Here is a 15,651-nt window from a genome sequence, read left to right as displayed (position 1 = left end):
TACGAACCAAATTTCTCTCTGTAAAAAATTCAAATAACCATGCCGTTTGTTTCTCTTAAAAATAGACCCAATGAGGAATCCATACATATACAGTATGACTCATAATTATTTTTTTGCAATTTTTAATGATTTTCTAAAATCAGAACAGGGGAACTCGAAGTCATTCAGACTCTGTCTCACCACAATTTAAATATCTCATAACATAAAATCCAATTGTATGCATCGTTTCCTCTATATGAAACTAGACTCATTAGGCTTTAATCTCATTTTTTTCCCAGCCCTTAACTCAATTTCCACAATTTATGGTGAATTTTCAAAGTCAAACTACTGCTACTTACCAAAAACTGTTTTAGTACAAATATTGTTAACTAGTTCATAACATCTTTACTTCAATTCATTCAAACTCTATACATGCCATATAAATCTTTAAACATAAAACAAAAACTACCAGAATTGATCTGAATAGTGTGCCCTGTTGTGTTGATCCGATCTACCCACTTCACTTCAAGTCAATCTACATAAAAATATTAAACACACACAAGTAAGCTTATTGAAGCTTAGTAAGCTCATAGGCATATAAACACAAATCATATCAAATATCGTAACAATCATATATCTATTAGTTTAACTATTTCATCCTCTAAATCACAACTTCATTAATAACTCATTGGAATAATTTCCATATGGCTACTCACAATTTAACTCCCTTAGGCCCATTTCTCATTTACTTCATTGTCAATTTAAGGAACAATAAGGGAATTGAGTGCTTCATTATCACATTGCCATAGTAAACTATGGACTTTCACATTGTTACGCATCACACACCGAAGCCATAGCCTTGCCATGGTCTTACACGGTTCACATATCATACCGAAGCCATATCCCAGACATGGTCTTATACAGAATCACATTATCACATTATACCGATGCCATAGCCCAGCTATGGTCTTATACGGAGTCACATTATCACATTGCACCGATGCCATAGCCCAGCTACGGTCTTAAACGGGCACACTTATCACATATTTTTCATCAATTCATCAGGGTCACAGAATAGAAGCACTCAAATCCATTGTTCCTACTAATTTGTACTTTTAGTTACACATTATTCATTAGTTAATGCAAATTGATAGTATTCATCAACAATAAAATACTTTAACAATCATAAGATTTTCATATCAAAACATTGAACTTTGCCATATGAACTTACCTGGACTAATTTGCAAAAGTCGTAGAAATTCAGGGACTATTCTTGAATTTTCTCCTTTCCATGATTCAGTTCGTTTTCTTGATCTATAATTATAAAATCATTCCTTCATTAGCATCTATTTCAATTCTATTTCACTTCACAATTTATGCTGTTCAAATTTCAAAATTGCACTTTACCCTAAAATTTACAGTTTTCACAATTTAGTCCCTGCTCAATTCACCCATCAATTGAACTAATTTTTCTCAATTAACACTTTATTTTATCATTATAAACTATTTCAAAACCTTTTATATTCTTAATTTCAACAGAAACCTTCAATTCACAACTTTTTCACAATTAGGTTCTAAATATCATTTCCTATCAAAATCACTTAATAAAACCACCTTAATATGAAATTAGAAATTAAATTTCATAATAATTCATCATAAAATTCCCTTATCCATCCAGGGTAATTTCCAATTTCACCCATAAAATCAAAAACTAATGAATTCTACAAGATAACCTAATTGTAAAAGTCATAAAAACATAAAAATTATCAAGAAAAGTAAGAATTAAACTCACATGATGTAAAAATATGAAAAACCAGCTTTCTCCAGACCTTCTATGACGTTTTGGCTGAGAAAATATGAAGAAATGTCTAGATTTTTCAATTACATCATTATTTAACTATTAACTTTTATGCTATTTCCAATTTTGCCCCTTGTTCACATTGTTTTCTTGCTTATTTCATACCCAAACCGTCCAGCCATTAACCTTTGGGTCTAATTGCTCTTTAAGTCCATCTTTTTAAATACTTAAGCTATTTACTCACAATTTAACAAAATTTGCACTATTTTTAATTTAGTCCTTTTTAATTAATTAGCCATCCAAACGTTAAAATTTTCTAACGAAACTTTAATACTAACTCAATGACACTCCATAAATATTTATAAAAATATTTATAGCTCGATTTTCAACTTTGAGGTCTCGATACCTCATTTTTGACCCGTTTGACCTAATAAATTCTTTTAATTCACTAATTTCACCATTTCACAAATTCTTCTAAATTCTTATTTGACTCATAAATATTAAATTACTATCTTGTTCAATATTATTTGTTGAATTTAGTGATCTCAAATCACCATTTCCGACACCACTGAAAATTAGGCCGTTACATCGCTCACTTTAGAATTGTTGACAGAAGCGACTAGAAGTTCACCATCGCTGTAATCTTCTACAACATTAGCTTCATTGAAATTTTCTAGTTGTTTTCCCTTTTGATTCGCAGCCTCCCTTTTAATATTGTTTTATAGCTTATAACACTCAGATTTAATGTGCACTTTCTTCTTGCAAAAGTTACAAGTTTTACCTCTGTTTGAAAACTTCGATCTACCCTTAGATTTACCGCGAGGATTCCGTTCTTGTATCCTTCCACGTTCATCATCAGCGTTCCGATCTTGTCTCTAACAAATAATGAGACCTTTTCCCTGAGAGTCGGGTTTAACCACAAGATGTTTCATCTTATCATACGGGGTCAAAGAATCATAAACCTCATCAACTGTGAGACACTCGCGACTATATAAAATCGTTCTCTAAAGGTTGAATAAGACGGGGGCAACGAACAAAGTAGAATCAACCCTAGATCTTCCTTATCATACTGAACCTTCATGGCCTCCAAGTATAAGAGAATTTCTTTAAACACTGTTAAGTGTTCGTGTATAGACGCACTTTCTTCCAAACGATGAGCATAAAGACATTGTTTCATATGCAACTTGCTTGTTAGAGTTTTCAACATATATATTTGTTCCAGCCTCTTCCATAATGCAGCGGCGGTCTTCTCCTTCATCACATACTGTAAAATTTCGTTGGACAAATGCAGATGTAATTGTGTTAACGCCTTTCGATCCTTACGCTTCTTTTCTTCATCTGTTGATGTTGAAGGCATCTTGTCTATCCCTAGTAAGGCATCCTTCAGATCCATCTGCGCAAGAACTGCTTGCATCTTAATTTGCCACAACGCAAATTTGGTGTTGCAATCCAACAACAAAATTTCATACTTCAAAGACGCCATTACCATGATCGAGATGAACTACCCAGAAGCTCGGATACCAATTTTTGAAAATAAAATAAAATAAAAATAAAAAAAATAAAATAAAGAACACACATAGATTTTAAGTGGAAACCTTTTCGGGAAAAAAACTACGGGCAGAGGAGAAGAAAATTCATTATGTCGAATTCGAATAATTACAAGAGGAATAGACTATGTCTATTTATAGGCTTGAAAAGTCATATTCTAGTAAGATTGAAACACCTTATTCTAATCAATATAAAATAGATGAATTTTAATAAGGTTTAAAAAACCTTGTTCTAAAATAAAATAAAAGAAGTGTAGTTTTATATGGATTTTACTTTTATTTTATTTTATCACTGTATTTTATTTAAATAAGGATTTAGGTCATTTAATTCTAACATAAACAAAGAAACGAGATATTAGAAATTAAGAAATTTAATAGAATTTAAATATCATTGGTACTTACTAAGTATTCACTGACTTAACGTGTTTATTTTCAACGCGTAGGTAAAGTAATTTTGAAGAGTCATAGTTGATGTCGTGGACAACCATCTCATCACATCTCCAAGTGCTAAGAGGGTATGTTTCAAAATTTTGAATAGAATGACATGTACTTAGGAAGATCAAGTGTGTTCTAAGTAGTAGGGACTAAAATATAAGTTATGAAACCTTTATTTTTTTAATGTTCAAATATATTAGTGATTAGCCAAAATATTTTGGCACCAGATGTAATATTCCTATATCAGGTTCATTGGGTCGAACCGGGTATAGGGGTGTTACAATGGTAGTTGCTTTAAAGGTAGATCTTTATCGATATTTGAGCACAGAATTGAAATAAGAAAATAAATAAGAGCCTTGGTTTCCAAAAAAAAAAGGTACTATTTAACCTCATTTAAATTTTGTAAAAATTTCAATTAATACTATAGTAACATTATACATTGGATCATCCTTACCGCAAATATGTGAGAATATGGTAACTTTTGGTGTTACAATGATGAAGGAGAAAAACAATCATGTTCTAAAAAATTTTACACGAAATCTTGCGAGAATTTTCATTAAAACGAGGGAAAGAAATATAGACATTGCATTTAACTATGTACTTAAGCACACTCTAATACACATTCTCTTAATGATTGTAATAGCAACAATGTCACCTAAGTTAAGGCTCACAAAATACAAATCTAAATTTAGTTATTAAAAGAAGAAATGTTTTGGATTAGACAAATTTATAAGTGTGACAAAACTTGAAATAATTTATGAGTAATAAAAAATATTTAAATTTAATTATAATTTTTTTAATACTACAAAATTTTAATAGTATTTTGAATATTAAAACCAACTTTAGAGATGGCTTGCATTCCACCCAATCCATATACACCTTTTCAATGGATGTAGATAAATATAGTAAAATTGCAGGTACTAAAACGTATAAAACAAGAAATTTTGGACCGATATTACAAAAAGTAATAAATCAAAACAAGAGTGGAAAAAGAAATGCCGGAAAAGCGCGTGTTAGAGAAAATAAAGCATGTGTTACGTGAACAATGCATGACCCTGGCGGCGGGCCATGCATGATTTCCCCCATTGCCATATAGAAATCCTTTGCAGTGACCAAAAAACCCCTCTTCAAACCCATTCAAATCGGTGTTTGATTCACTTAACAAAATTTATGGTTAATAGCTAATCGTAGTAACTAAAACAATTAATCTTAGAAAAAGAGTTAAATAAAAAACCTTGTTATTCCACCACAATTTTGTATAAAAAAATTTATTATTTATTTACTATTTAAATTTTTATTCAACTAATCAATATTATCAGATTGATGATGGTCTAACTATTCAAATCACCGGATTTAAGTTTGATTAGTGTGAATATTTGTCCAATAACAATTAAAAATTCATAATAATCAATAAAAAAAGTTATAAATAATTTAACCGTTGTTTTTTACCTTGACTTCTAATTTTATATTTGTTTCGAGTGATTCGCTTAAAAACTAATTCAAAAAAAAATTTCCAAATCAATTTACTAGCTGATTCTTAATTTAATTAGCCTAATTCCAACAACATTATGATTTAATTAGAAATGTCACTGCATCATTTAAATTAATTAAATTTAAATATTTATTTTTATAATAAAGTTAAATATTTATTCCTTTATATAACGCAGATTAAGAAAATAAATTTAAATATTCAATACAATTAAAATAAAAACTATACATTTTAAAAATAATAAATATTAATAAAATGATATACAGATAATAATAAATCAATATTCAACTTTTCGGCTATTTTACTCTTTACTGTCCACTCCCATCGAATATATAAGTAAAAGCTTGCAATAAATGGTGAGGAATCTTGGTTTTCAGTTTCCTCATATTCGGAGGGGTAATTTTGTAAAACAACTTACACGTCCAAGACAAGTCAAAACCCCTCAAAACTAAATATGAAAAAAGAATATCAAGTTTTATCCAAAATTTGACAACATATTAGCAAAACCATAAAAAAACACGACGACGCCAAAGATAGGAGAGGCCACGGACTCGACGTGTCTTTTGAGTATAAGCCTCAATATTTATTGAATTTCAGATTTTAGAAACACGACATTATATATATAAACATATTTTTTCGAGAATAGATGAAAAATATATTTTAAAAAATTATTATTTTTAAGTGGAAATTTATTTAAGCGAGTAGATATGTGTACTTCTAAATATTTATTTTTTAATCAATTTTGTAAGTGTCTCTGACCTCACGGCACTATATATACTTTATAAATAATAAATACTGAAGAATAAATTGTGGTAGAATTACTAAATATTAAAACCAGTTTATTGTGTAAAAAAGCATTTTTATATGTATTTTAAAAAAACCATTCGTTTGTTTATTATTATATACAATATAAAAATCCATTTACTATCTTTTTATTCTCTGATTTTCATCTCTCTCTCTCACTTAAATTTTACTCTTCCTCTCTCTAAAATCCCTTTCTTTTAACCCCTTTCCTTTCTCTTTTGTTTCTCATGATTATGCAGATCAGCCTCTAACCATCCGTTTTTTTACGGTTTTTTGTTCAAGTTTTTCTTCTTCTTTTTTCGGTGTTTTTTCATGAAGATAAGAAGCTTTAGAATCCAAGTGTGCGGGTTTTTGAAATTTTGAAAGGAAAAAAAAAAAGGTAATAATAAGATGACGTCAACTCCAGGAGCAGCTTCGTCTTCAAAGATTTGCTTCAATTCGGACTGCAAGGACTTGAAATCGGAAATACCGAGGAAAGGCTGGCGGTTGCGAACGGGAGAGTTCGCTGAGCTCTGTGATCGATGCGCGTGGGTTTCACTTTTTCTTGAGATTCTGTTGACTTCGTTTTTAGCCGTTTTTTTTTGTTTATTTTTTTTTTCAATTTATTTGCTGTAATTTAATTTGAAATTAAGTTTGCAGAACTATTGTCCATTTACGGTTATCCCGTAGGTTAATTTAGGAAATTTTGTTCACTTGATTTAGATTTTCAAAATGATTGACTTAATCGAGATTTTTTTTAATGCGGAGTCTTAAAAGTGAATCAAGATTGCTTAATTGTTTTCCATGTTGTAATCTGAATTAAGCTCATTGTGGCTTTAGTTTTGCTTTTGAGGAGGGAAGATTTTGTGATACTTTTCACTTGAATGCTTCTGGTTGGAGGACCTGTGAGTCATGTGGGAAGGTTAGTTAGAAACATTTATAAATGTTGATTTATTTGCTATAGTTTGGTGCTGTGATGCTGAATGTGTTCTTTGATCTTCTCTAGTTTCGGTTTTAGATTTATTTGTTGAATTTACCTTTGCTTAATATCGTTATGTCTCTGCAGCGGGTTCATTGCGGATGCATTGTTTCAGTTCATGCGTTTACTTTGTTGGATGCTGGAGGAATAGAATGCGTAGCGTGTGCGAGGAAAAATGTTGTTATGGTGAGCTTGGATAACATTACTATGCTATTCTGATGTACCTATTCCAGAATCCCTTTTTAGACTTAATATTGGAGTTGTTACTTTTAAGAAAAGGGCCGTAATCTGTCATTTCTAATTACCTTTTTATCATATTTGAGCAAAAGACATCTTTTTCCTAGCTGATGTTTTCTTACTTCCAACTTATGGTTTGCGACTTTGACCTGTATTTCCTAGTAAATAGCATTCCTTGGCTGTGTTGTATGCTATAAACCCTGTTGTTTGACATTCTATCTCAGGGATCAAGTTCTTCCTGGTCACCGTCTTTGATTTTCCATTCATCTTTGTCTGAGAGATTTAAAGAGTATTCTGCAAAAGGCTGGACTCAGTTAGCTGGTTCAGGCCCTGTACCTTGGCGGCAAGCACCGAGTTTGTTCAATTCTCCAGTTCCTCAGCCTGAGTTGCACTCTAGAATGCCCTATGAAGTTGACTTATCCACTGGCATTGACAGATTAAATGTCTGCGACAGATTATCCACTCCTTCCCTGGAAAAGAAGAAAGTCGAGGACTTCTCTGAAAGGTTAATGAATGGAACCTTGAAGCCTGGAACTCGGGATATACATGAGAAGGGAAGTGCAGGTTCATAAAATTTTCCTTGTATCAATCATGGTAGTCTTAAGAAACATATATGTAGGAACATTAATGCTTGCATATGTAATATGTGGATGTCACCTCTGATGCTTGGACATACACTTTGTTCTGCATAAATTGTTTGTGAAAACAACTTATTGGTGGCTACTGAACTCATGTGAACCATTTGTTGTCCAGGAATCAATTGCGAGGAACAGCATAATCCATGTTTGACTAAATTTCAGTCTTCTCTAAAGGAGGAATCTAATCCACAATTTGGTTTAGCTGTACCTTATACATCTCCAGATGAAGCAAATGGTCAAAATGGAGTTTCTGGCACTCATTTGCGACCAAACCCTCAACCTCCACTTGCCAAGCAATTTCATAGTAATCTTCAAAATGGGACTGACTCATCAGGTGAAACTCAGATTCGAAATGGGAGGCCTCGACCAGATGGCCGTGGAAAAAACAATTTATTTCCTCGTTATTGGCCTAGGTTTACTGACCAAGACCTGCAGCAAATAACTGGAGAGTATCCTTTGGTTCTATAAGGCATTCTTGATAATTTGTGATTGCACAGAAGATACTAGGTCATTTATCAATAATTAATCATTCTGCACAACTAGTTAACTTTAAAAACTTCTAAGAAAAGGTATTTTTCTTTTGTGAGAGGTATATTTACAATTTTGTAAAAAAACCTCCAGTAATATTAACTCTCAAAGTGGATTATTGTCTAACGTATTTGTTGAATATGTAACAATTAATACCAATATGCTGATGTTGTCAGTTCTTTAATTACAGTGTTTTTCAGTTAAACTTAACCATATGTAAGTTCAAATTCTGTAATCACTCCTTTGTTTGAGAAAATGTTGAGTGCTAGTGATGCTGGGCGAATTGGACGTCTGGTGCTACCAAAAAAATGTGCGGAGGTGAGTCCTTGCTCTTAGTCTAATCTACTTAGAAGTTTTTGATTTGATCAGCATTTTTTGTTTTAATGGCTTTCTGATAAAAAGCTTGGCAATAAACATATATATTGTTTACATCTATATCTGGATTGCTATTGTGGCAAGGTAGCAGGTTTTTGACTTTATGCATTTTTGCTCACCTTTATTTATGGGAAACATTTTGATCTAGTTTTATACTGTTATTAATTCAATGATTCTTTTTCTGAAGTTGGATATGAGCCTTGTGTAGTATATATTAGATTTTCATGAATTGTTTCCTAGAAAATTTTCACATACTAAAATGCACTTATTATGAGACAGGCTCATTTCCCGCCAATATCTCAGCCAGAAGGTTTACCTCTTAAAGTCCAGGATTCAAAAGGAAAGGAATGGATATTTCAATTCCGCTTCTGGCCCAACAACAATAGCAGAATGTATGTTTTAGAGGGGGTTACTCCTTGCATACAGAACATGCAAGTGCAGGCGGGTGACGTAGGTAACAAATTAATATCACTGGAATAACATTGATTTAGAGATTTCAATCTTCTGAGTTCTGAGGCCCAAAATATGCTATGTTCAATTTATAGCCCATTCTGTGCCTTCCCTCTGTCAGTTATATTCTTTGGAGCATTTCTGGTTTCTTTTAGTTGCTCCTTGAATTTACCAGTTCATATATGAAAAAGACAGGTTCAAATTTTGCTGCCTATTGCTCTAGAAATTTTAGTTACCCAAAAATTGTGTGTTTAACACCCTTACATTTGCCTTATATTTCTACCAGCCTGTGGCTATTTTTTGTGATCATTCATTGTTATTCGGTACTTGCATCTATTTTAAAACTCATAGTTTTGTTGTTTCCTCAGTCACATTTAGTCGGTTAGAGCCTGGAGGGAAGTTGGTCATGGGTTTCAGAAAGGCTTCAACTGCTTCAGCATCCGATCAGGTTGTGCATCTATTCTGACTGTGCATCTGTATGCTCTGGACCTAAGATGACATGCAACGCAACTGGTTCATATGAGTGCTTTTGTTCCTTTTGTTCTTAATTTTTTTCTCAGGCTACAATTATACTTTAGTTATGGTAAAACTTATTCTTTGGTACATGCATTTATGTGTGTTTTTATTGGCAGGACAATGAAGCCAAAAATAGCAATGGAGTTTCTATGCATGGAGATGTTAGTGCCTCCAAACATAAAACTTGTTATATACTTGAGTATTAATTATTTAAAATAAAAAATAGCTCAGGTTCACCTAGCCTTTTATCCATGAACCAGGCTGAAATGGCAGATCCTACCTCATGGTCAAAAGTTGATAAGTCAGGGTACATAGCAAAGGAAGCATTAGGAGCCAAAGTTGCAGTTTCCAGAAAGAGGAAGAATAGCATGCTAGGTTCAAAGAGTAAGCGCCTTAGAATTGATAATGAAGACCTTATAGAGCTGAAACTAACATGGGAAGAAGCTCAAGGGCTGCTTCGTCCGCCTCCTAATCATGTAGCTAGTGTTGTAGTCATTGAAGGTTTTGAGTTTGAAGAATACGAGGTACGGTATATCTTCATTATTCTGTTTCTTTCCTGAGCACATTTAATCTGTTGTGATTGAAATTGCTTTTGGTTATTACTGGCAGCAGTATAAGCCTCTTATATTGTCATTGTAGTGTCTGTTACTCGTTTGTGGAAAATTGAACTTTAACGTGGTTATCTTAGAAGTTCCATGGTTGATACTCCCTTGATGAAGACTTATAGCTGAAGAACTTTTTATACTATTAGCTATTTATGGATGCCATCACAGAACCAGAAGAACAATTTCATTCTTTCTCATTCTGGCCTTCGTCAAGCTTTTTTCCTTCATTCACTGTTCACTGTTCTTTTGCTATAATGTGATGTTTATTAATTAATCAATTTATTATTTTTAGGTTGCCTATTAGTAGTATTTTGATGCTTGTATATTCTGCAAATTCTATCCTTTCTGGGGGATCCTCGGATCCTCTCTTTCCTTCTCTGTAATCATTCCGAAGTTTCTCAATTTTGTTGTGTTTGTTAATAACAGGATGCACCGATTCTTGGGAAGCCAACAATATTTGCTACTGATAATATGGGGTAACTCACTTTCTTTTAGATGCTCAGGCCTATATTAAAGAACAGTTGATTAACTTAATACTTGGCTGTAAACTTCCTGAATAATGTTGAAATATTGGTGGGTTTATGCAAATATTGAAATATTTACATTGCTAGCTTATTATATAGGAAGGAATAGATGTCTTAAATGAAAGCAAATACCAATCCCTGTGTTTTTTATGTCAGGGAAAAGATTCAATGGGCTCAATGCGAAGATTGTTTTAAGTGGCGTAGATTGCCTTCCAATGTTCTTCTTCCTTCCAAATGGACCTGTTCCAGTAACTCATGGGATCCAGAAAGGTAAGCACACATTTGATTGTTGTTCTCTATCAACAGTCATACATTTTCATTTCTGCATTACCATGAATGTACTGTTTAACTCTGCAACCAAATGAATTAATCCCAACTTGTCAAAAACAAAATTGAAGGAAAAAGAACCATGGAAAAAAAATGAAAAGCTCAAAATTTAGTTTTTTTGTGTGGGCATGGCATCAACACTTTCTTTTTCTACCATGTTGGCAGATCTTCTTGTTCAGTCATTCAAGAATTGACTGCCGAACAGCTGGAAAATCTGCTGCCACAATGTAATCCAGGTATTTGTTGCTTGAAGAAAACAAAATACGTAGGTTTTGTATGACTGGCTTGGAGTAAATTATGCATGAATTTGATTGATTTTTGGGTAAAAAGATTGTTCTTGTAGTTTATTACCATTATGAACTTAGCAAATTGGTTGTGGTTGACAGCTGCTTCAAAGAAAATTAAGGCTGCTAGACAGGAAACGGAGAACGTTGATGCTTTAGAGGGGCTTGACACCCTTGCGAACTTAGCTATCTTGGGAGAGGGTGAATCTCTCCCTACATCATCTCAGGCCACCACAAAGCACCCCCGACACAGACCTGGCTGCTCATGCATCGTATGCATTCAACCCCCGAGTGGGAAAGGCCCCAAACACAAGCAGACATGTACTTGTAATGTCTGTGAAACAGTGAAGAGACGCTTCCGCACCCTCATGATGCGGCGTGAGAAGAAACAGTCACAAAAAGAAGCTGAAACCACTAGCAAGAAGCAGCAAACTTCGTTGCCTGATAAAGTACCGGATGATGACCCTCCGCCTTGCACTAATGCAGAAAATAGCAGTCCAAAGCAGATAAAGATTGCCAGCGAGGGTTCAGAAGATGATCCTAATAGAGTAAAATCCTCAATTTCACCCTTTAAAGGCCAAATTGACTTGAACATCCAGCCAGAGCGGGAAGAAGAGTTGTCACCTGGTTCTGATTCTGGCAGCATGATGAGATTGCTTCAAGATGATACAGACAAATACCTTAGACAGCAAAGCACGTTGACCTCAGGTGGTAACAGTAATTCAGAAGTCAGCCAGACACAACCAGGTGGTGGCCCAGAAGGAGAAAAAATTAGCAACAGTGTCAATCTCGGAGACAGTCATCAAGATATTGACAGGGACCATCCAGTTTTCTCCATTAAAACATCTGCATCCACGTCAGCCACTGGTTAAGATCAATGCATTAAGTTGCATTTGACCATTATCAAGGAATGAACTATCGATGGTGGTACAGTTTTTGGTTTCACACATCTGCATCGGCATTGTTCATTACAGACTACATAAAAGAAGAGAGGTATAAGAAGCTAATGTCCTCTCTATATTGAGGCTGACGCTAAGGTAGTTCATTTCAGGAGCTCTCCCCTGCTACAGATCTAGAAGAATTTTGAAGATGTAAATCAAGTGCCTGCCAATGAATTGCATTGCATTCTGGTGGATTTCATATTGTTTTGTTGTCTTGGCTTGCCTACCATATTTCATGCTTGAAAAAATGTGCGTAGGAGTAACGGAGTTTGGAGTGTAATCTTCGAAACCTCCAATGATTTGAGGGCGGAGGATTGCTATTTGCTAGTGAACTGAAAATTATGTAGGTTTGATTTTTGAAAGTGTCAAGAATTCTGGAAAGGTTAAATCTTTGACCATATCTAAGCTACAAGTCCGAAACATCTTATATTAAACGACATGAACCACATTGACTTTAATTGAAAATTCCCAGCAATTACAATACAAAACAAAATCAAAGCAGGATTTGGTTTTCACAAGTGACCCCATAAATATTTTCTCCGTGATCAGCAGAAACTTAACAACCATATAATTGCCAAGATTTATATGCTGTTATCAGCTTTACGGATATCACTGAGAAGACTCCAGCAGTTAGCAACACTTGAAAAAAATAAAAAAACTGTATGTTTGGATCGCTTCCGAGCACTAGCAATGGGCAAAGCAGCTATAATGTATCATATGAAGGTTCCAAGTCATGGAGCGGCCTCCATGTTCGACAACCTTGAAACCCATTCCTTCATCTTCCCTTTGAAATCAGGTGGCAAAATACCAAGCTTATCAAGTGATGCTGCGAGATCAGGCAACAGAGGATACACTTGATCAACTGCCGCCATATTGAGTTTCAGAGAATCGATGATGGCAGTAACGAAATTCAGCACGCATTCGGCCACAACGGCAGCAGAGGAAGTAGCAGATGCAGCAATGGCAGGCACCCCATAGGTCTCCAGACGATTTATTTTATATGTAACTGCAGAACATTTAATGCTAGGGACATGGGAAATAAGCTTTTGGCACTCAGTTTCATATTCAGATGATGAGAAAATAATATCCCTCACATAAGCCTTCTTCCCAAGCTTCTCAGTTGTTTTGATAATGGCATACAACTCCACGACAGTTTTATACATTTCTCCCTCCCACTTGTCGTGCCACAGCTTAACGTCCATTTGGGTAAAAGACTTTATATATATGATTAAGATTGAATAAAAGGGTCAACTTGAGATCAAATGGTATGGGTTTTCGAGCATGAGCTTGGAGGATTGGAGAAGAAAACAGGACACGCGCAAAGAGAACTGAACTTTAGTTACTGCGAAACAATTGAATCGACAAAACAGAAGCAGAGGCAGAAGAAAAAAAAAACAGATTACTATCAGTTCATCATTAATAATAAAACAAAAAGGTTTTACTTTTCAGCATAAAAAAAAAAGATACCCAGAAAGAAAAAAAATGAACTTTATCTTTATGAATTCGTTCTTAATCATCAAACATGGGAAGGAGCAAATTTTTAACACCTTATAGTTCTATCTGATTTTCCTAGGCAACAAAGAAAATAAACTAAACAACATAACAAATAAACGATCAAGAACAATAACAAAAAACTGAAGGTACCCATGAAAACTTCTTACCTTAGTTCATCCCAAATGAGTAAAGCCTTCAATGTTCACTAAGCAAAAATTAAGTAGAAAGGAAGAAAAAAAAGGATCAACTTTCTTTTTATTTATTTATATAATAAAAATAACAAATAAAAGAATAATATAATGGAGTGGAGGGAAGTGGAGACATGGGTTAGAAAGAAGGGCTTTGAATGTCGTGCAACGATGTTGTATTTGTTTGGGGTTGCAGCGGAGAGAGAGAACGGAGGGAGGGGGCGAGGGGGATTGCGTGTGGGTTGAAATATATTATTAGGTGCTTACGGCATCTACGTGTAGCAGTTGGATGACCTGAAAAGTTAAAAACGCTCGCTCCCTTCCAAATCCAATCCCTTCCCCCTTGTATTATTGCAATAGCTCTCTTTCAACTCTCGAGCCTTTCATAGCATAGGCTTTGCAGTTTACGCCCTTTTTTTCCTTCTTTTTTCTTTCTTCCGTAACCCATTTATTAATTCATTCGTAACCAATAGACCATAGGATGGGTGCTTTGCTGTTTTAAATTATTATCGCACTCAACGGGTGATTTTTTTTTATTATAACAGTACGAATTAACTCGAATTTAATTTATTTAATAAAATAATTTTATATATTTTAAATAAATTATATTATTATAATACTCTTGTTTTTTAAATAAATAAAAATAAAAATATTAATATTAATATTTGAAAATATACCACGAACATTTATAAAAATATACTATTTCAACTAACATTTAATTTTAATATTTTTATATATTTTAATTCTATTATACAATTTGTTTCACCTATATTATTTATATATCTATTATATAAATTAGTGGCACGAGTTAATTAATAAAATTATTAAAATAATTTTACATATTTTAAATAAATTATATTATTATGAGGTAGTTATTATCTTTTTCTTATTTAAAATAAACAAATGAAAAAAATATAATTATTGAGATTAAAACCAACATCACCAACATTTATAAAAAAAAATTACAACTTCAACTAAAGCTTTATTCTAATATATTTATGCATTTTAATTTATTACACAAACTGTTTCGGTTGTCTTACTATTATTGAATAGTTTGACTAAATCGGTGTCATGGATTAATTCGATAGTATTTAAAAAAAAATGACAATATCATTATAAACAATTAGGGTATATTTAATATTCTTAATCTAATGTATTTACCTATTTAAATATAATTTTACTCATAATTTAAACTAATTTGTTTATTTTAAATTTGTACATATTGTGTGTGTTACTATAATTAGTTTCCAGCATTTCATTATTTACTTTATGTTATTTTTAAACGCATACTTATATTCTAAATACGTAATTTTCATATGCATATGTACGTGATGAAATTTCTTATACTTATAATTTTTGTAAAACTAATGATATTTTGATTGAAATTGTAATTATGGTGTTTGAGTCTCCTTATATTTATATATTTCATAGATTTTATGTAAATGGATAAAAAACACTTTCAAATTAGTATTTATTACTTTATAAAATAACAATACTTTTATCATTTTCGAATTTATCTGATTTTTATTAACTC

General features: G+C 33.0%; 2 protein-coding genes across 3 annotated transcripts; one reads left to right on the top strand and one right to left on the bottom strand.

Moving 5' to 3' along the window:
- Nucleotides 1-6,070: 6,070 nt before the first annotated feature.
- LOC107913999 (B3 domain-containing protein Os07g0563300) lies at nucleotides 6,071-12,833 on the top strand. The gene is made up of 14 exons (XM_016842696.2): nucleotides 6,071-6,579; nucleotides 6,872-6,953; nucleotides 7,098-7,196; nucleotides 7,472-7,811; nucleotides 8,001-8,334; nucleotides 8,635-8,731; nucleotides 9,068-9,242; nucleotides 9,607-9,686; nucleotides 9,871-9,915; nucleotides 10,015-10,278; nucleotides 10,786-10,835; nucleotides 11,040-11,153; nucleotides 11,376-11,446; nucleotides 11,597-12,833. Exons 1-14 carry the CDS (start codon nucleotides 6,443-6,445, stop codon nucleotides 12,364-12,366), a joined length of 2,658 nt encoding a protein of 885 aa, XP_016698185.1. The 5' UTR covers nucleotides 6,071-6,442; the 3' UTR covers nucleotides 12,367-12,833.
- Nucleotides 12,834-12,857: 24 nt separating this feature from the next.
- On the bottom strand, nucleotides 12,858-14,588 carry LOC107914000 (vacuolar protein sorting-associated protein 28 homolog 1). 2 transcript variants are annotated; one of them, XM_016842699.2, is made up of 3 exons: nucleotides 14,385-14,534; nucleotides 14,097-14,134; nucleotides 12,858-13,777 (listed from the first exon to the last, which is right to left on the bottom strand). In XM_016842699.2, the coding sequence occupies exon 3, from the start codon at nucleotides 13,635-13,637 to the stop codon at nucleotides 13,167-13,169; it is 471 nt and encodes a 156-aa protein (XP_016698188.1). In that variant the 5' UTR covers nucleotides 13,638-13,777; nucleotides 14,097-14,134; nucleotides 14,385-14,534; the 3' UTR covers nucleotides 12,858-13,166. The 2 variants fall into 2 exon arrangements, with proteins under 2 accessions (XP_016698188.1, XP_016698187.1); XM_016842698.2 differs by having other exon boundaries at nucleotides 14,097-14,588.
- Nucleotides 14,589-15,651: the final 1,063 nt, after the last annotated feature.

The sequence above is a fragment of the Gossypium hirsutum genome, chromosome A05, assembly GCF_007990345.1.
Source record: "Gossypium hirsutum isolate 1008001.06 chromosome A05, Gossypium_hirsutum_v2.1, whole genome shotgun sequence".
Taxonomy (NCBI): Eukaryota; Viridiplantae; Streptophyta; class Magnoliopsida; order Malvales; family Malvaceae; genus Gossypium; species Gossypium hirsutum.
This window is presented reverse-complemented; position numbering and strand designations above follow the sequence as displayed.

Excerpts from the sequence above, each read along its gene's own strand:
- LOC107913999 (XM_016842696.2), top strand. The coding sequence starts at position 6,443 with ATGACGTCAACTCCAGGAGCAGCTTCGTCTTCAAAGATTTGCTTCAAT. Across the intron at positions 9,687-9,870 it reads CTGCTTCAGCATCCGATCAG|GACAATGAAGCCAAAAATAG; the intron begins GTTGTGCATCTA and ends TTTTATTGGCAG. Across the intron at positions 9,916-10,014 it reads GAGTTTCTATGCATGGAGAT|GCTGAAATGGCAGATCCTAC; the intron begins GTTAGTGCCTCC and ends TCCATGAACCAG.
- LOC107914000 (XM_016842698.2), bottom strand. The coding sequence starts at position 13,637 with ATGGACGTTAAGCTGTGGCACGACAAGTGGGAGGGAGAAATGTATAAA.